This window comes from Pseudonaja textilis, chromosome 1 (genome assembly GCF_049901715.1).
Source record: "Pseudonaja textilis isolate UNSWEBS1 chromosome 1, rPseTex1.2, whole genome shotgun sequence".
NCBI classification, from domain to species: domain Eukaryota; kingdom Metazoa; phylum Chordata; class Lepidosauria; order Squamata; family Elapidae; genus Pseudonaja; species Pseudonaja textilis.
In genome coordinates this window covers 284,047,669-284,069,524 of record NC_141990.1, presented here as the reverse complement: position 1 = coordinate 284,069,524, position 21,856 = coordinate 284,047,669, and the positions used below count along the sequence as shown (strand labels likewise).

Genomic DNA, 21,856 nt, shown 5'->3' with positions numbered 1-21,856 from the left:
TTCTTGCCACATTCGTGAAGTGAATCACTGTAGTTGTTAAGGTAGTCACATGGTTGTTAAGTGAATCTGGCTTCCCCCGTTGATTTTGCTTGTCGGAAGGTGGCAAAAGGGGATCACATGACCCCAGGACGCTGCAACGGTCATAAATATGAGTCAGGTGCCAAGTGTCTGAATTTTCCTCACGTAACCATGGGAATACTGCAATGGTCATAAGTGTGAAAAACGGTCATAAAACACTTCAGTGCTGTTGTAACTTTGAATGGTCACTAAATGAACTGTTTTAAGTTGAGCACTACTTTGTACATTGACATTTGTTCATTTCAGGGGTATTTTTATACAGGAACTTTTACAGTAGTTTCCGAGGTAGAGAGAGGCACATTCTAACATGGATTGCAAGGAAAAGTCCCATGATATGACAACTGCATCATTCAGTGGTGGGATTGTTTTTTTTACTACCGGTTCTGTGGGCATGGCTTGGCTTGGCGGGTGTGGCCGGGGAAGGATACTGCAAAATCTCCATTCCCACCCACTCCTGAGGGAAGATTGCTGCAAAATCCCATTCCTTCCCCACCCCACTAACCTGCTTTCCAGCTCCATTCTCCTGTGCAGGGCAACAAAAGAAGGCCCAACCTATCCGCTGGACTCGGGAGGCAGAGAATAGATGGGGAAGGGGCCAGTCAGAGGTGGTATTTGCCAGTTCTCTGAACTAATCAAAATTTCCACTACTGGTTCTCCAAAACTGGTCAGAACCTGCTGAATATCATCTCTGGCACCATGATGATTCCGCTGTTGAGAACCAGGATTTGAAGAGACTGTCAGTCCTCACAAATGGCTTGAATCTATAAATGCACAGCCTAGTTCCATATAGGGTTTTATGAAGAAAATGCTAAATGAAACATTACCTTTTTCAGAAGCAACACTAAAGTAAAATGCTACAAGAGCTTTTATTTATTGAATTTGTTTCCCATCTCGCCACAAGGCAGCTCTGCTGTTCATTTTAATGCTTCTCCCCCATCTCAAGATGTGTAACTGACAGTTATGCCAAAGGAATCTTGCAAAGCAAACAATGGCTGCCAGTTAGTAAGCCAGATTGTGAAAAGCAGAAACTTTCAACTTGCTGTTTTGGGGTGAAACATGACACCAAACCTAGGATCTTCCAACTCCACATCCCACAGCAATGCCTGTAGCACCTTAGGGGGACACTTTCCAACCTATATGTAGAATGCTTCTATGAATACTGGTACGAAAGAAATATCACTGGAGGTTTTTAAAAAGAGACCGGACAGCCATTTGTCTGAAATGTTTCCTGCTTGATCAGGGGGTTGGACTAGAAAACCTCCAAAGTCTCTTCCAATTCTGATTCATTGAGAACACTTGTTCACACTGAAAGAATGAGAGCTGCATAGGAAAACCAGCATAGGAAGGAAGTGTGAATAGGCTGAGAGGAAAGAAAAGGCTGCGAGAATTGTGTTTGATGGAGTTGATGAGAAAATGAAAGAGGTGAAAAGTTTAGAAAGAAGCAGTGTATGAATACTGTAGAAGCAAAGATGGTTGCAGTGATATTGGTGTAAGCTAATTTTAGTTATAAGTCCCTTTTGTATCCAATACCTTTCATTTTTGATTATTCTTTTTGTGTTCTGAATAACATTGGTTATTCTAAAAATGAATGGTGTGAGGAGCTTGGATATGTGCACATGTACACTAGTATGGGTAGTAGCAGGGATAAGAGGCAATCTGATTTAACAGCAATGACTATTTTGCTGTAGAATGACTAAACTGGATACTGATCTTGTATTATACTTTTTATATTAATTACTTGATAGTTTAATTACTTTAGTTATATAAAAACTACTCAAGGCAAGTTTGAAAGGAACTGTTTATTCAGTCTATTTTAGAAACATCACTGCTATTCATTTTATTTTAAAAAATTATAAAAATACAGCTATATACATATTAGCATTCTCCACACCTGCTTAGCTATGGAAAATTTCTACATTAGTATTACTATTCAGTAGACTGTCATCTTTAGAAAAAGCATTAAGCTATGCACTGCAACAAAGTGCATTAAGTTCACATTAAAATTTTAACATCAAGTATATCTACCATAAATCTAAAATATGATCAAAATTATTTTAAGAGATAATATGAGGCAGGGGTTATATTCATCACTACAGATGTTAAATCAAGGCTGATGAAGAAGCTTTTGTCTTTTAGCTGTTGATGAATTTTAACTCCCAGCAGCCTTTAAAAGCACAGCCAACATTAGAGGATGTTAAAAGAGCTACAATGCAGGTAGTCCTTGACTTGCAACAGTTCATTTAATGACCATTCAAAGTTATAACAGCACTGAAAAAAAAATGACTTATGACTATTTTTCAAACTTAGGATCCCCATGGACATGTGATCAAAATTCAAATGCTTGGCAACCGACTTGTACTTATGAACATCGCAGTGTCCTGAATCATGTGATCACCTTTTGGACCTTCTGACAACCAGGAAATGGGGAAGCAGATTCATTTAACAACTGTGTTACTAAGTTAATAACTATAGTGATTCATTTAACAACTGTGGCAAGAAAGGTCATAAAATGGGGCAAAATTCACTTAACAAATATCTCAGCAACATAAATTTTGAGCTCAATGATAGTCATAAGTCAAGGACTACCCGTAGAACAGCTGAAGAGCCATAACTTTCCCAGAAGTTATAGGAAATAGTACAGAAGTCTTTATTAAAATAGCAACGATGTTATATTGCACAATTCATAATTAGAATAGGACTTAATTTCAAAAAGCCAATGTAAAAAATGTATATAATTATTTTGGCTTCCCCACAAGTGTTACTAGAAGAGTGTGTAAAAATCTAGCTCTACCTACTTAAAAATTTAAAATTTTCAGAATGGAACCACAAAGTTCATTCAAATCTGACATTACGTGCATTTGTTTTGTTCTCATAAATAAAGTGAATACTTGATTCACAAATCCAAAACTCTTCAATATATTTGATTGCATTTGATGGGGTACATTAGACCCATTAGTAGTGTTATTACCAGTGCCTTGTTCATGAATTAGATACAAACATTTGTTTATTATGGAACATAAAGTATAATCTACAAAATGTATTTCCTACTGATTGAAGGAAATTATACATTTAATCTGAAGTTACACATTAAAAAATACATATCTACAGCAGACTTCTGGTATCCTAGAAGATTGAACAAATTATTGGTGGGAGGTAGATTTCAAATATAAGTAAAAACAGCTTTCCCTACTTAATACCCTCCAGGTGTGTTGGAATTATCACTTCAAAAATGCAGCTATCCTGAAACTGAAATGCCAAGACATCCTGAAGGTACCAGCTTGGAAAAGATGGAATAAAGGCCTGAGATAAATTGTTAAGTAGTAGAACTTTCAATAGCAAGTACAGGTAGTCCTCAACGTACAACCGTTTGTTTAGCAACTCCTTGAAACTACAATGACAGTGAAAAGATAACTTACAACCAGTCTCTGCAGTCATGCGATCGCAATCTGGGTGTTTCGCAGCTGGCTTGCCTTTGTAACAGCTGCAGTGTCCTGCAGTCACGTGCTCACCATTTGCAACCTTCCTTGCGAAGTCAAATGGTGACACCTGCAGGAGTCTGCAAGTCACAGTGAAGTGATGTTTCAATGACTGATGGGAGATTTGTTTAACGATTTAATGAAAAAGGTTGTAAATTGGATGCATCACATGACTGCATTATTACCATGTAATAATGAATTTTCCAGTCCCTATCAGGATTCTTAGTTGAGGGCTACTTGCATCAGAGCAAATAGCAATGAATAATCAATTTTTTAAAAGAATGAAAAAAAAATATAGAATTGATTCTATAGGACAAGGCAGAAAGGAGTGCAGATCTGCTCAGCCTAAGTAAAGTAGGCAGATGCATAAGATTAAATTGCTAAAAAGAGTTGGGGGGGGAGGGGGGATAGGTAGGAAGTTTGATCTACATCTTTAAATCAGTACCTATACTTCATGCATTGCCATGATTTTTAACAATCTGTAAAACACCAACATCACAGCAAATATGTTTTTTTTTTCAGTGATCAGTTATTCTGGATCTTAAAAACCCTACCTGGATTAAAGTATCCCAGAGTGTACTGTGAAAAATGGAGTGAAACTTCCTAGGGTCATTGATATAAAGTAAAAAAATAAAATCCAGTTTTGATATCATTTCAGCAACAGTTACTGCATTTGGAATCTCTTTTGAATTCTATGTACTGAAAATGTATTTTCCAAAGGAAGCATCATAAACTTTTAGAGCATTCTTCTTGATAGCTGAAATTGATGTTCATTATTGCCATCCAGTCTGCGGAAGATTTGTCTGCACTGAAAAAGGTGTTCCAGATGTTCCTGCTGCTGGGGGGTATGCACTGAAACCTTCGGATTGAGAGCCAAAGTTTTCTAGAGCAGAAGCAGAGTGTATCTTTAAAGAAACAAACAAGAAATTAATAGGATGACTGCAAGCTGGATCCTTGGCTCTTCCAAAATCCAAAGTTGCCAGCAAGAAAGGTAAAATACCAACTCTCAGAAAGTTTAATTCAGTGTTTCAGAATATGGAAAAGAAAGTAACATCACTTACGTGCACCTGCACAAATTTCACACTTTGTTCTTAATGGAAAAATTAATGGATGAGGATGTTTTATGATATAGCCAAATAGTAGCATTGGTATATTGATAAAAGAATACAGTTCCAACTATAATAAAAATGAGACAATGAGGCCTGACTTGGATGTTCAGAATCTGTTATCTCATACAGAGTAAAGTATAACTTCTAGAGGGGTTGGGTAGTTCCCAGGATTCCAAGTTAAAAGCCACATTGACAGAATTCCTCCAGCATATATGAAAGATGGTAGTTTGGGAAAAGTTACATTAAATTTATAAGCAAGTATCAGACATGTGCAATTTAAAAAAATTAAAATGTCCGATTTCATGCAACATTCCACACTTAACACATCTCTATCAGGGGCAAGCGACTCTTCTGTTGTCAAGGGCTTTTATTATAGGAAGGATTTCTGGGGGCTGATAATCTGCCTATTTGACTCCAAGCACCTACTGGAAAATTGTAAGAGATCCAGAAGGTATCTAGGGGGAACCTTAGCTGATTTATTCCATGCAGAGATCATTAGTTCCAACGAGGCTATGGAAATGTAGCAATTTATATACACATGCATGAATTGAACATTCCATATAATAGCTTATAACTACATATTTTGTAAAAAAAATAGGTATTTTTCCACCAAAATAACTTCCACCATACATTCCTTGGTGTTTCTTTCTCACATCAAATTTTAAATAACCAAAATAAAACAAAAACTTCATTGTTTTGTACATATAACACTTTTATTCTCACTGTAGATGTCAGAACACTATTTTTTACTCATCATTTCTCTTATTCTTCACGCCTACCTTATCATTTTTATTTATATATTGTTTTACCTGCAGTAATGCTGACTGTGCAGCTGCACTGTGCTGAAGTTCTTGGAGGGAAGACTGTGTTGCATTCTGAGCAAGTCCAGGGATGGCAGGTAGAGACAGAAGTCCTGGAAAAACTGTATTTCCAGGGGCCTGGAGTCCAGACGTCAGGCTAAAAATGCAGAAGCGGAACTTTTTCAAATTCACACATTCAACACTACCCCCAAAAAAGTTGTTTATTCCAGTCTATGACCATGCAGCTTATAGAGATGCAGTGTATGGAAGCAATCAGCATTTGATCAAGGTGTTTTTAATGTGAACATTTATTTATTTTATTTATTTATATCCTGCCTTTATTATTTTGACAATAACTTAAGGTGGCCAATATATCCCAAATATATATCCCTTTCCTGCTAGTTTTCTCACAACAAATCTGTGAGGTGGGTTGGGCTGAGAGAGAACTGACTGGCCCAAAGTCATGCTAATTTGGAATTGGTTATTTCAGTATATGTAGTAGAAATATCCCAATATTTTAAACCTTTCAATACCTCTCAAGGATTCCAATCGATTTAAAACAATTATATATCCTTGCCCTGCTAGATTAAGGAAATTAAGAAAAACAATAGACAGGATCTGTCAACTTTTAACAATAAGTGAATTCAGAAAGAAGCATAAGAATTATCAGTATTTTATAATTCACACTTAAGACTTCATATTGCACATTACTGTAAGAAATCTGCCAAAATGACTTTTGACTTTTCGGAGTAAAACGTACCCGGCCTGTGCCACAAGTGCAGAGTTGAAGTTTGAGCTAAAGGCCGAGGCAAACCCTGGCAGCACCGGAGCTGGAGATGGGGCTGTGGCAGCTGCTGGCAGGGGTGCAACTGCTGCTACTGTAGAGGATGCCTGGAGCCCAGGGAAAGAAGGGAGAGCGGGAGTGACAGAGGGTGTGTTAGAGACTGGGAAAGGAGGGAAGGATGAGTTGCATGAGCCCAGGGGCACTTGAGGAACAGAAAACAGGGAAGAGACAGCACTGCACAAGTTAAGGGAGAATGGTGGAGCCGGGGCAGCTGCTGTGGCAATGAGTGGCGGAAGAATGGGGCCTGAGGAGCTGACATGTGGGGCAGAAGTAGTTGTTGGTGGAATGGACAACAGAGGCCCCGTCGGAGTAAGTGCTGGATTGCCAGTAAAAGCAAAACTGTTGGTCAAGGAAGTGAAAGGAGGAAGTGCATTATATACTGGAGTGGATGAAGTGTGGGAGGAAATAGATGGGGACGTGTTCAGAGTGGTCAAAGCGGGAAGTGCTGGATTGAGGGAACTAGTTAAGCTGCATGGTAATGAAGTAGCTGAGGAATAGGCATGCCCGAGGGCTGCCAAGCCTGAAGTGCTGTGATTGGGGGTTGGGATTTTGAGGCCTGAAAGAGTCGGGCTTGTGGGTTCGGTTTTAATCAGAGCTGGGGCAGCTGGAGTGGAGGAAACTTGCTGTTCGGGATTGGCAGGGCTTGGACAATGCGGAAGACCCACTGAGGAGCCACAGCTGACCGGCAAATTGGATGATGGCATTGTTGTTAAAGGGGACTGCGATGACAACGCAGGAGAAGTGGCACTACTGCTCCCTCCTGGCTGACAGGCGAGGCCTGAGAAAATGGAGAGTCCTGGAGTGGAAAGATGCTGAAGGGAAGAGGTAACAGTTGGTGTGTAACATTTGCTACTGGATGAAGAGGCGGCTTCGGAGTTCTGACTGAGGAGACCAGATAAAGAAGCGAGCTCAGCAGTCACAGTCGAAGGCAGAGCACTTGAATTGAGTAATGAGCTATCGTTCACTGAGAGGAACCCCTTTAAAGCTGATAAAAGTGGGTTAGGTAAATTAACCGGGCAAGGTAAACTCGTGGCAGGAGAATTGGCAATGGTCGATGAAATGGAGCTAGCTACTCCCTGAGGATTGGGGGTCAAGGACAAAGGCAGGCCAGAAAAAGCAGATGACAATGAATTAGGATTATTAGCTGGGGCAGTGACAGATGCTGCAGAAAAAGGAAGGCTGGCGAAGGGCGCAGAGGCAGATGCAAAGGCTTCGTTAGGTGCAGGGGTGGCACAGAGCGTGGAGAGCCCTTGGGGTGCTGCAGCGGCAGGCAGCACAGAAGCCAGTCCAGAGAAAGATGCAGGGAGCGGAGCAGTGCTGGCACCGTGAGCAGATGTGGCAGGAACTGCAGGCAGTGAATGGGATTTGACAACAGTAGGAACGGGAGTGGATGGTTGAGGCAGATGGATAGAGGAGATAACCTGCCCAGAGAAGGCAGGAAAGGCAGGGTTGGACACGCTTATCCCTGGCACAGCTGGAGATGGAAGTGCTGATGAGTGGCTTATTGCCTTAACTGATGATGGGGTTGGGGCTGGAGTAGCAGCAGGATTAGAACCATGAGGTGCAAAGAGATGATTCATTTGTGTGGCAAAAGCTGGAAAGAAACAAAACCGGTAAGAATTCTTGGGAAGCAGTAGATATCTTTGTATTCAACATGAATGCATTTTAATACAGTTTACATAGCAATGGATCAGCAAAATAAAAGGTGCTACTACTACAACTACCAGAAAGCAAAATGGTATGCAAAATGAGACAAAATCACTGGTTCAATTATTCTGCTGTCTGAACTGTTACCCCACAATTCAGTCACAATTGATTTGGTATTTTTAGTCCCGTATCTCCATTCTAGCTTTTGTTGCTTTAGTAATATGGCCATTTTTAAAATGTAAGGTTCTGCATGTTTGTGTTCTAGTATGCATGCTTTTTCCAGATGTTTATTTTTCCATTGTTTCATTATTTATTGTTTCATTATTTATTAGGTGCCCAAAGCAATCTGGAGTTGGGCATTTTAAAAATCCAAATGAATCACTGTTCACATAATTTTCATGAGTTGAAGCTTCTATGGCTGTCCATTTCTTATTTGAGTGCAAGCAAGTCTCCCACTTTGAACTTAATTTTTCCCAAACAGAAATAATTAATGTGAATATTCAGAGGGTTTCATCATTTCAAAAGTTCACCAAAATGGAACTTTCTTATAGGACTGTTATGTACATCTGAGGTAATACCTATGATTGTTGGCTACTAGACAATCTTTGACCCATTGGGTTATTATTTCAGATATATTTTCTTACTTGAGCAGAGAAACAGAATGACCATGTGCAGAAAAAAAAGCAGTGAAAATAGAAGCAACTTTGTGTCAAGTTCCCTACTGACTTCCCTTGTGAGAAACTGCCAGGGAGTGTTGGAAATAATAAACACATGTCTGCGGCTAACTGTGGCACCATAGTTCATTGAAGAGGCTATAACTTCGCCAAATTTTAATCCCAAAAGAATAATGGGTCCCAGCTTTTCCATGCATTTTTGAAGTCAGCCCATTGATTCAAAAACTATTGTCTTAGAATGCACCGTTTTGCCCAACTGAAGGTTACAAACAGATATACAAGAGAGTTTTAGTAGTATATAGATTATTTTAGGGCTCTACTTTACTGTCATTTTTATTTTGTCTGTACACCTTTGTGAGTCAGTCTGATCTGGTAGTATACAAGCATAAATAGATACATACCACTGAAAGTAAAAGGAACTCAATTATGTTAAATCGGCATGATGAACTCATAATACTTTAGAAACTCTGGAGTTTTTATAGTTTAGAAAGTATAGAGAAAAGCAGCATTATTCCAGAAAATATAATGGGAAGAAGTTGTACAGCAAAACTGGTGAACCATTAATTTGAGATAAAAATAATACTGTAGTTATCAAGCAACCCCATTACAGAACATACCTCTGACTAATTCTGCTAAACAGGAGGGGAAAAAAAGAAACCTTTCTGATTTTAAAGAAATCTTTTTAAGTACAGTAATTGGATCCATGACTATTACCAGTGTTTCCTAATTTTCTTGTGAGACAGTGTTAGGAATTATCAAATGACAAGTATATTCAATACTTTTCACTCTGGGAAAGGTAAATGAATAAAAAAGGGACAAAATTGCAATTATCCATGAAACCCATTATTGCTGGATAGAATTAGAAATTGTATTGTCTCATAGAAAGTCTATCAATGGAGATTTTAAAAAGTTAATGATGCACAAAGCACTTTGAGCAAGACACTTTGTTCTACCAAAGAAAAGGACAGCCATTCACTTTTCCAGCAGCAATAGGAAATAATTTCACTCTCATCTGTGACTCGGTGCTAAAATATTACAATGCTCTACTGTTCACATTTGAAACATACTGCAGAAAACAGTATTGAAAAGCATATGAAAGGCAGAATGGTTTTTATACATTTTCATTTTCCTAATTTATTCCTAATTCACCCAAGTTTATTTTAACAGTTTAATCTTAAAATCATTAAACAAAAGCTTAATTATTGTTCAACTGATACTTTAATTTGTTCTTGGATATTTTAATAAAAAATACTATGAATACTACGGTATATTCACTGTATTGTAAATTGCTAAAAAAAGGATTTTTAAAAAAATACAATCCCGTGCACGTTTACCCAGATATAAGCTCAATGGGGCTTACTTTCAAAGCACAACTATTTTTTAAATAATTTAAAAGAGAACTTGCATCTTGTTTTAAGGAGAAATTCAGCTACCTATTGATGAGAGCAAATACAGTTTTTACCCACTTGTGCTAAACAAAAGGTTTCAAATAATAATGTCATCATCTCACTGCAGGAAAAAAAAACTCAGCACTAACTGTACTTAGCTTCATAGTCCATGCAAATCATTATCTAATCAAACCTAGAAACAAACACAATGACTTTCTCACAATAATTCTCAATGATATATATCCAGGATGGAGTATGCATATACTTATGAGACTGACTATCAGAAAAAAATCCTCTAATCAATTAGTAAATTTGGCACATTTATACTTTATTGTATACTTTATCTACTTTATTGTACTTTACTGTAATTTGAAATTACATTAGCTTGTCTTTGTAAATAGATAGTTTACCTTGACTTTGGGATGATTTTGCTTGATTGGAAAGTTCTTCATTTTCTATATAAAGAGTATAATGAATTAAGGAAGAAGCGGATACTAAACAGATGACTTATCAAATGCAAACAAACATCTAAGACTTCCTTTATGTTGCTTTGATTGCTAAGTAATCTGAAAGAAGAACTAAGACATTTTTGCTGAAGACTAGTACAAGTACTTCTTTGACTTACAACCACAACTGAGCCTAAAATCCCTGTTGCTAAGCAAGACATTTGTTAAGTGAATTATGTGATTCACTTTTATGACGTTTTATGATATTTCAGTGAGTTTTGTCCCCATTTTACAACTTTTCTCACTCCATTTGTTAACTGAATCATTGCAGATGTTAAGTTAGTAACAAGGTTGTTAAGTGAATCTGATTTCCCCACTGACTTTGCTTGTCAGAAGGTCTCAGAAAGGTGATCACATGTCCCTGGGACACTGCAACTGTCATAAATACAAGCCAGTTACCAAGCAGTCGAATTTTGATCACATGTCTGTGGAGATGCTGCAATGATCATAAGTGTGAAAAACAGTCGTGTCACTTTTTTCAGTGCTGTTGTAACTTCGAACAATCACTAAATGAATGGTTATAAGTTGAAGACTACCTGTCTTGCCAGTAAAATCTGGGTTCAACAATCTTAGGGGGAGTCTGTGGAGATTCTCAGTCATCCAGGTTAGGGTTGTCCCCAAAGTGCGTTTTCAGGAAGCAACTGAACTTTCTTCTTTTTTCTTTGAAGATGTTTTGCTTCTCATTCAATAAGCTTCTTCAGCTCTGACTGGATTATGGGGAATAGAAGGATTTATATTCCTTGCAGGCATTTGCATTCTTTTAGAAAATCATTGAGACCACTTGGAGGTTTATCTGTGGCCTTAGTGAAGGTATACAGGGCAGAAAACATTCTGCAGACAAGACGTTCCACACCCATTTGCACTACTCAGGTGACCCTGACAACACAGATAAACCTCCAAGTGGCCTCAACAACTCTCTAAAAGAATGCAAACAACCAGCTGCCTGCAAGGAATATAAATCCTTCCATTCCTCACCGTTCAGTCAGAGCTGAAGAAGCTTCTTAGATGAGTAGTAAAACAGCTTCAAAGAAAAAACAAGAAAGTCCAGTTGCCCCCTGAAAAAGCACCTTTGGGATAATGTTAGGAGGAATAACAATTTACTTCTGCTATAATTTCAGTAATTGGTCCAAATAACTTCTAGGCTCCATCTAGTTTTTTTTTTAAAGGCCATTGTCCTGGCTCAACCTTTCCCCTTACTAAAGCTCTAAGGTGCTAATTCCACCCACTGTGATTTTTCCCAAACAGAAACATTTCTTGGCGAAGTGGTGGAAAAAAAACCTGATAGTTATATCTCAGTTGACATTTCCCTTTCAGAACAGCTGCAGCCAGGATGGGCTGAGGGGCCGTGGCAGTGGCTTGCTGGAGCCAAGAGCAGGATAGCTGTTCCCTCCCTTCCTTCCTATCTCATTCAATCATTCATTCCCCTTTATTATTTTTACAATTAACCTGTTTGCAAACATGTCCCATATACTTTCTTTCCGTTTTCTCCACAACAACCCCGTGAGGTCGGTTGGGCTGAGAAATGTGACTGGCCCAAGGTCACATAGCTGGCTGTAGCCTGGTGCCTTAACCAGTAGACCAAACTGGCTCTGTCTCACGTTGTTTATCATTTATATGTTCTTTCTCCCTTCTTGGCTTGGTTGAAACATAAACCAGTCACCTGGATTTTCCAAGGATACCTGCTTTACCTGTTCCTACAGTGCTAGAATTATATGATGGTGTAGTTGGCAAACCAGGAGCTATGACATTAGCCAGTGGAACAAGACCTGCATTGTTGTAAGCACCTGGTAAGGAAATAGAAGACACAGAAAGATGGAAAAATAATAAGCTAGCGTACATTCCTACTGGGTTGCTTTGCTCGTTGTCTGATCTTAAATAGCACATGTGAAAATCACAGCTTCTCCACAAGGCTTTAAAAATATTTTAACATTATTTACTTAGGTAAAACTATTCAACAATGTTATATATTACTTGTATTCTATCTGAAAAAAAAAAAACTAGCTTAATTTGTATTGTACTGGTTATATAATACATTAAACAATATTGTTGATTTGGCCTGGAAGAAAAATGAAATGTTCATCTGGTATCCAATAAATGGAAAAAGATGCTGGGCAAGAATTAGCACATTGTTGGCTCTCCTTCCTTTTATTCTTTTTATTGCTATTTACGGAAGGAACAGAAAATGTGGTAGCATCAATTCCTAGCAAATAACAGTTATTTTGCTTAATGTCAATAAACCTCTCTAGGGAGAAAAGTTTTCAGCTCTGAGCACCACCCATTATTACAGGCTATTAACTTATCAGAAAAGATTAGAGGTGAATATAAAAGAAATATACAGGAAGCAAGCAACCTCAGAGAAAACAAATTTATTCATATATAAATAATGCATATGAGGCTATCAGCTATCTATGAGATGTACTAATTAGGTCATATTAGAACCAGCTTACTTGGTGCAATTGTTGCATGTGGTCGACAAGGGGGAATCGGGTACGGAACAGGCTTGTGAGGATTGTATGTTGCTGGAGCCTTAAAAAAAAGGTCGAAGATTATATGCAAAGCTATCCTGAAAATAAGCTACCCAAGACACTGTGCAACAATGATACATTTGGCTTTGACAAAGATTCTTCTTTCCTGTCCCCCGTTCACTGGTATTCTTTGGGTGGAAAATCTGTTCATTATTTGGGTCATCCTCCTAAAGGTTTCCTTTTCTTTTCTGTCTAGATTCCACCTCTGTGATCAGCTAATCTACATCGTGGCTTACTTCTGCTTCTCTTTTCATCCCTTCATCCCTTTGGACCTCAATAACTTAGTAACTGCATGGAGAGAGAAAGTAGGGCTGTACCTCTTGCCCAAAACCATCTATGCACTGAGGAAACATGTCATGTAACCCTAGGATGACTCTATAGTTCACTACGCTGAACAAAGTCTAACAATAGCCACTGCCAGCCTAAGCAGATTTCCCTAACTTACAATTGTAATTGGACTGCAATTCCCACATTCTGCATGCAAAATTATAATCCTAAATAACTGGAAGATACCAAGTTGGGAAAGTCTGTTCTTAATAATCAAACTTTTGCTTTCTTGCATTTAGAATGTACTTAAAATACTTTAATTCCTTTTATGAAAATCGTTCTTTCTTAATAGCTAATTTTATAGACATCTGAACAAGGTTTTTTAAAGAACAAAATCTTAGATCTATATATCAGCTGCTATTTATAACAAACAGGGGTTGTATTTGTCACATTTGTATTCTTAGTTAATTCTTTTTCCTACTAAATTTATCTCGTTTTCAACAGCAAAGTCAATGGTATCTTTTTATCATGGCATTAATGTGACTTACTGGTTTTGAGGGTCCAAGAATGCGAGCTGCTATTCCCTTGCCTTCACTAGAATAATCCTCATTTTCCTTTTTAACAGGGGAACCCTATAAAATAAAGATTTTTCATTAGTGAAAATATAATGCTATGTTAGAAGCAAAAAGACAGATCTCATTCAAGGAGTACTGTACAATGTCGTGATTTTCTTAATCATGGCTTATGAAACAAATTAGCTAATTAATGGATAAATCATAAAAATGGGTTTACAAACCACAATGTTTCACACCACACACTAAGCTAAACACTAAACATTGAAGACTTGGTACAATAAGTGAATGAAACCACAGTACGAAGGAATAATTAATGGATATATATATATATATCCATTATAAATATATGTTACAAAGGGCATGACAGACAGTTTCCTTTACATTTAATCAACATGGATATAATTCTATGAGATAAGCTAGATAAGTTAAATAACATGCCTTCTTTGAGATAACCTGAGCAGAATAAACCTTCCGCAAAACACGACAGATATGTTAAAAGACATACTATACAATAGAAAATTCAGAAAAATGGAAAGGCCAGTAAGACCATACGTACAGGAAAAATTCCATTGATACGGCTAGGCTTCCCTTTTGGGTAAGGGTTCCCAGGAATCATGCCACACGAAGATATCATCGCATGAGGTGCTTTGCATCCTGCTTTGGAAGCCTAAAGAATAAAGAAGCAAAGCAAAACCACACACACACACACAGGAAGTCAGAATGAGTATTTCACTACTGTGAAACAACCCAGCATGTTCTATAAAACACATGGAAGGGAATATTAACACAATATCCCCATTCCCAGATTCCAGATGAATTATGCAGCAAGATTAAGACAAGCATGCCCTTTATGGCAGCGCCAGGCATATCCTGTTTTTACATCCTCCTCCTTTTTTCAAAAGCGTTCAATTTACCCTGCAGAGGTACTGCGGTGGGCAAAGAGGGCAGCAGTGGGCAAAGGCCAGCAAAGGCTTTTCTTTTCTTTAATCCAGAGACTAGGAATACCGTTTTAGGATCCTAGGCAAGTTTACATTTTGCATAAACATCCTCTCTGGGGAATAATATTTCCTAGCTGCATCTTAGCACCTGTTGATACTAACTGATTTTTTTTGTCCTACCTGAAAGTAGTTCTGAAATTTGTGGCAGGGCAAAGCAGTGTCAATATCAATTAGGCAAGTTCCCAAGAAAGATCTTCTAATAAATAATCGTTGTTGAGGAAAAATAAGGAAACAATGGTGAAGGTACTTCAGTGACTACTGTGTAATAGTTGTAATAATTCTACATGTAGAAACTGATTTTTTTAAAAAAAATATTGTGCTCTTTTCTTTCCAACTTATGAAACAGGTTGCCTGCCCCCCCCCCCATCTGAGTGGGATGGCCTGTTTCTTCTATCCCTTGTTTTGCATAATCAGATTTGCTACCATTTTCATCCACTGTGTGAAAAATAACCTTCACATCTTACAAGCACTAACTGAACTCTCAAACATTTGAAACAATTGCTTCTGTCTCTGAGTGTGTGCTCAGCCGGGCTCTCTGGGTGAGCAGTAAGATGCTTCTGGGTTCTCTCTGTCAACTTCACTTTCAAGAGATTTCGTTTTTAAATGATGCTCTATTATGGAACCTCCCAACTGATTATTTTTCATTAACACTTTAAATAGGACACTTCCTATTTCCTGAGTGAAACTGCCTTACACATTTTGGTGTTCTAAGAATTAACTCAAGCCAATTGTATCCCTCAGCAATCTTTCAAAATGCCTCTTCTTAACTTTAATCTCTAGCAAGCACCTCCCAATTTCTTTTGGCTATATATGCTCATCGATCTTTTTCTTTGACTAGTTTTATAAAAACTCTAAATCATACACGTTCCTTGTCTTAATACCTGGTCAAGGATTCTTCTGCTTCTCTTCTTCTCAGACATATTAACTCTGAAGAGGTCTTCAATAAGACGACAATTCTGAGCATCAATTATATTGCTACAAACAAACAGTTTTAAAAACTCTTTATAATCCTTATAGCCACAATCCATTTTATAATTTAATCTTGCTTCACTATATTTTTCAAAAAGGAAATAATACACAAAAAGCTAATCTGAATAGAGAGCAAAGTGCTGTATTTTTATTTAAATATTTATTGTTAAAGCCAGTTGTACAGAGCAAGATGATACAAAATAGGATCAGTCCTTTTTTAAAAAAATGCCTTAATCAACCAGGTTTTTATCCAGCTAAATATCAATTAGACTTAAGCTGGTACAGGTAGTCAATTTACAACAGTTTGATTAGTGACTGTTCAAAGTTACAATGGCACCGAAAAATGTGACTTATGACCGTTTTTCAGAGTTACGACCTTTGCAGCAGCCGCAGGATCATGTGATCAAAATTCAGGCAGTTGGCAATACTCATAACAATGATATTTATGATCATTGTTATGTCCCCGGGTCATGTGATTCCCTTTTGTGACCTTCTGGCAAGCAAAGTCAAATGGGGAAGCTGGGTTCACTTAACAACCGGGTGACTAACATATCAACTGCAGTGATTCACTTAACAACTGAGACAAGAAAGGTCGTAAAATGGGGCAAAACTCACCAAATGTCTCATTTAACAGAAATTTTAGGCTCAACTGTGGTTGTAAGTCAAGGACTACCACTATTAATGAGAGTATGCATCATAAATACTTACGAAGCCAACAATTCAAGTGCAATAAGCTTGTCTTTACTAAAAGTGAAGCAGTTGAGGATATTAACCACTTCTGCTGGATAAACAGCTACCATTTTCTAGAAATAGAAGAAAAGTGGCCTCAGTCCATGTTACATTCTGGTTTTAGGCTCAAAGTATGAGCATTTTAATATTGTAAACCATCCAGAGTTATCTTGTAGTAAGATGGGTGGTCAATACATTTAATAAAAAATAAAATATTTCAATTTCTGGCATAAAAAATTGGATCAGATAATATATTAATGATACAGTAAGTATGGAAACATGCTGTCCTCACGAAAGAGACTAAGTTATAAACTAAATGAATTCACAAAAGACAAATAAAAAAACTGTAGCTGGATAAAAGTTATTATGTTAATTATAAGAAGTCATTGATTCTTCAGAAACTTACATGCTGTAATGCCTTCATCGCTTTTAATTGCGGTTCAGCCCAAGAGAAGTACCTCAGCAGCTCAACAATCTGCAACAGAAGCCATTCTATTATATACCATGTACTTATGCAAGAGAATTTATTTGAAACTATTGTCTTCTCTTGAAGTAAAAGCATTTTCTCTCATCTTCAAGGCTTACAAATTAATTTTTAATAGGCAACAACAAATTCAATATGACATGAGCATTCACTATCTTCATGTTATAAACCTTTTGAATAATTAGCATGTAAAATTTTCCTCACATTTAATTGATAAGTAAATGATTTATTTCTATAACTTGAAATTTGAACGTTGGTGTTACAGGTAGTCTTTGAATTTTGACTGCACTTTGGGAGTGGGATTGCCATTGTGAAGCTATGAAGTTGTAAAGTGTGACATCATGTGATTGCATCTCTTAGTGACAGCAGTCCAGGCACTCCCAGTTGTTGTTGTAACCCCAAGACAAGCGGGTCATTAAGTGGAAAGCAGATGAAAGAAATGCAGGGTTGCAAAGAAGGAGGGGGTGAAGCCTGGTATAGGCCAATGCAAATTAGGGTAATATTGCAGGGTGGGAAAAGCTGAAGGATGGAGGGGAAAGAGGATTCAGTGTGTGTGTGTGTGTGTGTGCATGTGTACACGAGGGGAGGCTAGGGAAAGAGGTCCTGGGATGCATGCATGTGTGTAATTGCAGCGAAAGAAGATACAGGATGTGCACATGAGAATGCTGGTAAACCCAAGGAAAGAGAGTGCTGGTGGGTGCAAGTGAGTGAAGGAAGAAGGAGAACACAGTGCTTCAAGTGAAGAAAGCCCCGGGGGTGGGGAAGACACTTGTTAAAACAACTTGAGATGTTCCCTGCTAGCTTCCCCATTGACTTTGCTTGTGGGAAGCTGGCAGAGAAGGTCAGCAGTAGAGATTATGAGTGTAGGTTGCTGCAACTGTTGCTAAGGGTACACTAGTTGCCAAGCACTTAAATTTTGTTCAAGAAACTGCAGAAGCACTGAAATGGCTGGAATTTTGAGGACCAATCAAAAGTCCCCTTTTTCAGTGCCACTGTAATTTCAATCTGTTGCTGAATGAATGTTTGTTTGAGGACTACCTGACATTGATGGTGAGCATTCATTGTTAAATCTATATCAGTTCCTACAATCAGTACAGCATAAATCAGCATATACAAAGTATAAACATCTTGTATTGTTTTTTCATACAGTACACTTCTTACAATGTTGGATTAATCTCATGAGCTCTTTGCACAATCCACTGTCAAATGCTGAAAGGAAAACAAAATACCTTTAAGTGCCTTTTTCATGCAGTAAACTTCCCTTAGTTGTAATGGTTTATAAAACAGTTCATCTTCCTTACCTGTTCACTAGAAAAGTATCCATGTACATATTCAATTGCTTTTAATTTGTAATCCATCAAAACAGCCTATAAACACAGAAATGGCATTTGTCAGTCTTACAGGAATTAAAATGGAAGAGTTCTGACAAGTCTGTTGGGTGGACAGAATATGTATCAGAAATGAATATTCTATACGTTTTGTAATTTATTTTCTCTTCATCCTTAGCTATCTCAAGTACAATTATTTGGTAAAAAGGGAGGGTTTACAGATAGTCCTCAACTTACAAAAGTTCGTTTACTGAGCTTCAAAATTACAAGGGCTTTGAAAAAAGTGACTTATGACTGTTTTTCACATTTATGACCATTGCAGTATCCCATGTTCATGTAATCAAAATTCAGCCACTTCCCAATTTGCTCATACTTATGATGGTTACAATATCCTGGAGTCATATGACCACCTTTTGTGACCTTCTGACAAACAAAAGCAATGGGAAGCCAGATTTACTTAACAACCATGTTATTAACTTAACAGTGATTGATTCACTTAATGTCATGCCCCTGGTGGAGACTGACTCTGAGAGAGAGGAGGGAATGGAAGTGTGGCTCCAGAGCTTGTGGAGGCTGGGGAGGGGCAGAGACCGGCTGAGCAGTCAGAAGAGGAACCAGGGCCATCCACTCTCCATTCTAGGGCACGCAGGGAGGAGAGGGTAAGGGAGAGATGTGGTCTACTTGGGAGGAGAGGGCCTTGATCCTCTTCATGGGCTGCAGGTGTGAGAACTGCATAAGAGTTTGGACCTGCGTTCTGGCAAACACTGGAGACAAAGTGTGTTTTATTCTGGTTTGAGGTTATCCTGGTTGGCGTCCTTCCAACAGACTGTGCCTTGTTATCGCCTTGAATGTGGTAAATACTTTTCCTATTCTATTGTGGAAATTTCATCATTGTAGTTTGTTTGGTTTTTATTTTCACCTCTATCTGCTCATTAAATTCAGACTGTATTTCTTTTTTTTTTAAAGACTACTTTGAGTACGTTTTATCTCCAACTGATAATTATTGAACAGTGGGGCCAAGTTGGAGGCATTAATGGACATTTATTTATGTTTTGGATTTTGTTACGTTTGTGTTACACTCTGGGTCATCATACTTAACAACCATGGCAAGAAAGGTCATAAAATGAGGCAAAATTCACTTAACAAATGTCTTGCTATCCACAGAAATTTGGGGCTCAATTTTGATTGTAAATTGAGGACTACCTATAAATTCCTTAAATAATTGGGCCAAAAGTATCAGTATAATCATTCCGACCTGTCTCCTAAATTCAGTGAAGCTCTCAGCTTCTGTATATTTTTATTATACAAACATTGATTACCTTTCTAATTTCATCAAGAACTGTCTCAAATGCCTTTTTATCCATCTTGGTTTCTTCAGTCAGCCTTTTGTCTGTTCCAGTCACCTTTTACTGCAGAACTGTTGTCTCCTACTGAAAGAATAGAAAGGTTGTTGGTGGGAAAATTTTGCAGGAGGATCCATTCACAGGACTGTCAAACAATACAGTTGTTGTCTCTGTTAAAATAACAAAAGCTTCTCAAGACAAACACACACTCATATCCAGTCTGATACAAGCTTCTTGTACATTACCGTCTTAAGCAGAGACAACAAGATAAACCTCTTGCAATTGTCTTGTGAAAGATGCCTTAGATTTATAATGCAATTCAATGTGTTTAGATGGGTAGATTCTTTGAATACAACAGAATTCACCTTGTAGTAAAACTGAACCGAACTGGTAAATGCTAACTCATAATGTGATCGGTTTGGTCTTTATAGACTCAACCTCTGTTCTTGTAAGCCTCGTTTTAGCACACTAATATAGACTCGATCATTTGTTTATTCAATACACGACATACCGAAATCATGGCCAAACCTGACACGGGAACGTCATGGACATTTTCTTTTTTTATAGTACCTGAGCGGGGCGTCTATTCCAGGCTGAATTCCTACAGCGATAGGCTCGGCATGATACTAGGAAGTTAAGACCCCGAGACTGAACAGTTTACTCTTCGGTCAAGCCTTCCTTGGGTGGGTTTGGCTTTAAGGAACGGCATCAGGTCGGAAAGCGATCTCCAATAAACCTTGCACTGCTCGGAAATGCAACCGCTTCAGGTGGCAACCTCGAAAGGAGCGAGGCAGGCCGGCCTCAAACCCTGCTCGGAAGAAGGGCAAGACTCGAAGCTCCGTTGCCGGTTCTCCAAGCCCGCGCTCGGCTCCACTTACCATCAGAAGCGGACCAGGAAGCAGGAGGAAAAAGAGCGGCTGGCCGGCGACTGAACCGCCCGCGCGATTCCCCGAGGCCCCCTCCGCTCGCACGAAACTTCGCTTCTCGGCGCGCTTCGGTGACGTCATCAGACAAGGCGCCTCCAATGAGGATCTTGCTCGCCCGTCCTTCGTTTCACAGGGGATGCCGGGAAAGTTGCTCCGGTGCTGTAATCCCGTACCGAGCTAAGTGCGGGGTTCCTCATTGAAAAAAAAAACGACGCCCACGAGCGAGATTTACTACTTCCGGTGGCAACTAGCGGTTGGAAGCAAGGATAATTTGAGAATTGACTGTATTCAGCGAGCGCGCATTTTCAGAGCTGTGCCAGACTTCTCAGGTCTGCCCTCCTGTAGAAGAAGCTGGCTTCACCGTCCCCATCTACTGCCTAGAAATGACAGGAATTGAAGCTTTGTATGGAGGGCACCGACTTGGAGAATCCTGATGAGGCTGCCTTCCTGTCCACCTTCTTAGGGATAAAATGCCAGTTATTGAGCCAGAGTGCAAAGTTGTGCTTTGGCACAGAATCTTATATTAGCCCACCTTTTTTTTTTATATAGTCAGTGTTGACTCCTGGCAACCAGCTGAGATAGTCTCTGCAGTTTTCTTGGCAAGAATTGAGAGGGAACAATTGGCCCAGAGTCACCCAATTATGTTCATGCCTAAAATGGGACTAGAGTCTAGACTTATAGTCTTTTGTTTTCTAGTGAGATGCTCACTAAACTAGACCAAACTGGTTGAGAAACAAGCTATTAGCTAAACTGGTCAATCCAGCTTAGCTAATAGTATTTATTGCAGGGTTCACAGAACAGTTAAGTTGTAATTCCTGGTATCACACATCACATTTAAGCTGTACACAATTTCAGACTACATTGGCTGGATTCACACAAAATGCGAATACAAGAAACTTATTTTTTTTGTGCTTTGAGATACTTGCACCTTAATAAAATGAACATTGAAGATATTGAAGATTATTTACTCATTGATAACAGTACATTTTGCACAAGGGTATTTTATCATTCATTAGTTCTTTTCCAGTGATAATAGCTTTAAAATTCAGTAACAATCTTGTGGCACTACTGAAGTTTTAAAAGTAATATGTGTAGGTGTACTGGGACAGGAGCTAGAAATATATTGGAATTTAACATTTATTGAAGATCAATTATGAATATGCTTCTCTTTCACATTCCTAATTATGTTA

The 21,856-nt window shown here is 38.4% G+C and overlaps 1 protein-coding gene across 5 annotated transcripts; it reads right to left on the bottom strand.

Annotated features, from left to right (window-relative positions):
• Nucleotides 1–1,858: 1,858 nt before the first annotated feature.
• On the bottom strand, nt 1,859–20,757 carry PROSER1 (proline and serine rich 1). 5 transcript variants are annotated; one of them, XM_026711358.2, is made up of 14 exons: nt 20,619–20,757; nt 19,717–19,827; nt 18,371–18,436; nt 16,992–17,060; nt 16,565–16,659; nt 15,769–15,862; nt 14,446–14,556; nt 13,863–13,946; nt 12,970–13,048; nt 12,202–12,306; nt 10,427–10,471; nt 6,224–7,901; nt 5,473–5,620; nt 1,859–4,459 (listed from the first exon to the last, which is right to left on the bottom strand). In XM_026711358.2, exons 2-14 carry the CDS (start codon nt 19,759–19,761, stop codon nt 4,328–4,330), a joined length of 2,751 nt encoding a protein of 916 aa, XP_026567143.2. In that variant the 5' UTR covers nt 19,762–19,827; nt 20,619–20,757; the 3' UTR covers nt 1,859–4,327. The 5 variants fall into 5 exon arrangements, with proteins under 5 accessions (XP_026567143.2, XP_026567181.2, XP_026567153.2 ...); XM_026711396.2 differs by having other exon boundaries at nt 12,211–12,306; XM_026711368.2 differs by having other exon boundaries at nt 19,717–19,824; nt 20,619–20,756.
• Between the last annotated feature and the right edge of the window lie 1,099 nt (nt 20,758–21,856).

What these genes read in the sequence shown, in the direction of transcription:
- PROSER1 (XM_026711358.2), bottom strand. Translation starts at nt 19,761, where the DNA reads ATGGATAAAAAGGCATTTGAGACAGTTCTTGATGAAATTAGAAAG. An exon ending in GTATCAATGGAATTTTTCCT is followed by an intron (nt 13,947 to 14,445) that starts GTACGTATGGTC and finishes TTTATTTTATAG; the next exon opens with GGTTCCCCTGTTAAAAAGGA. An exon ending in TGTAGGAACAGGTAAAGCAG is followed by an intron (nt 10,472 to 12,201) that starts GTATCCTTGGAA and finishes CTCTTTATATAG; the next exon opens with AAAATGAAGAACTTTCCAAT.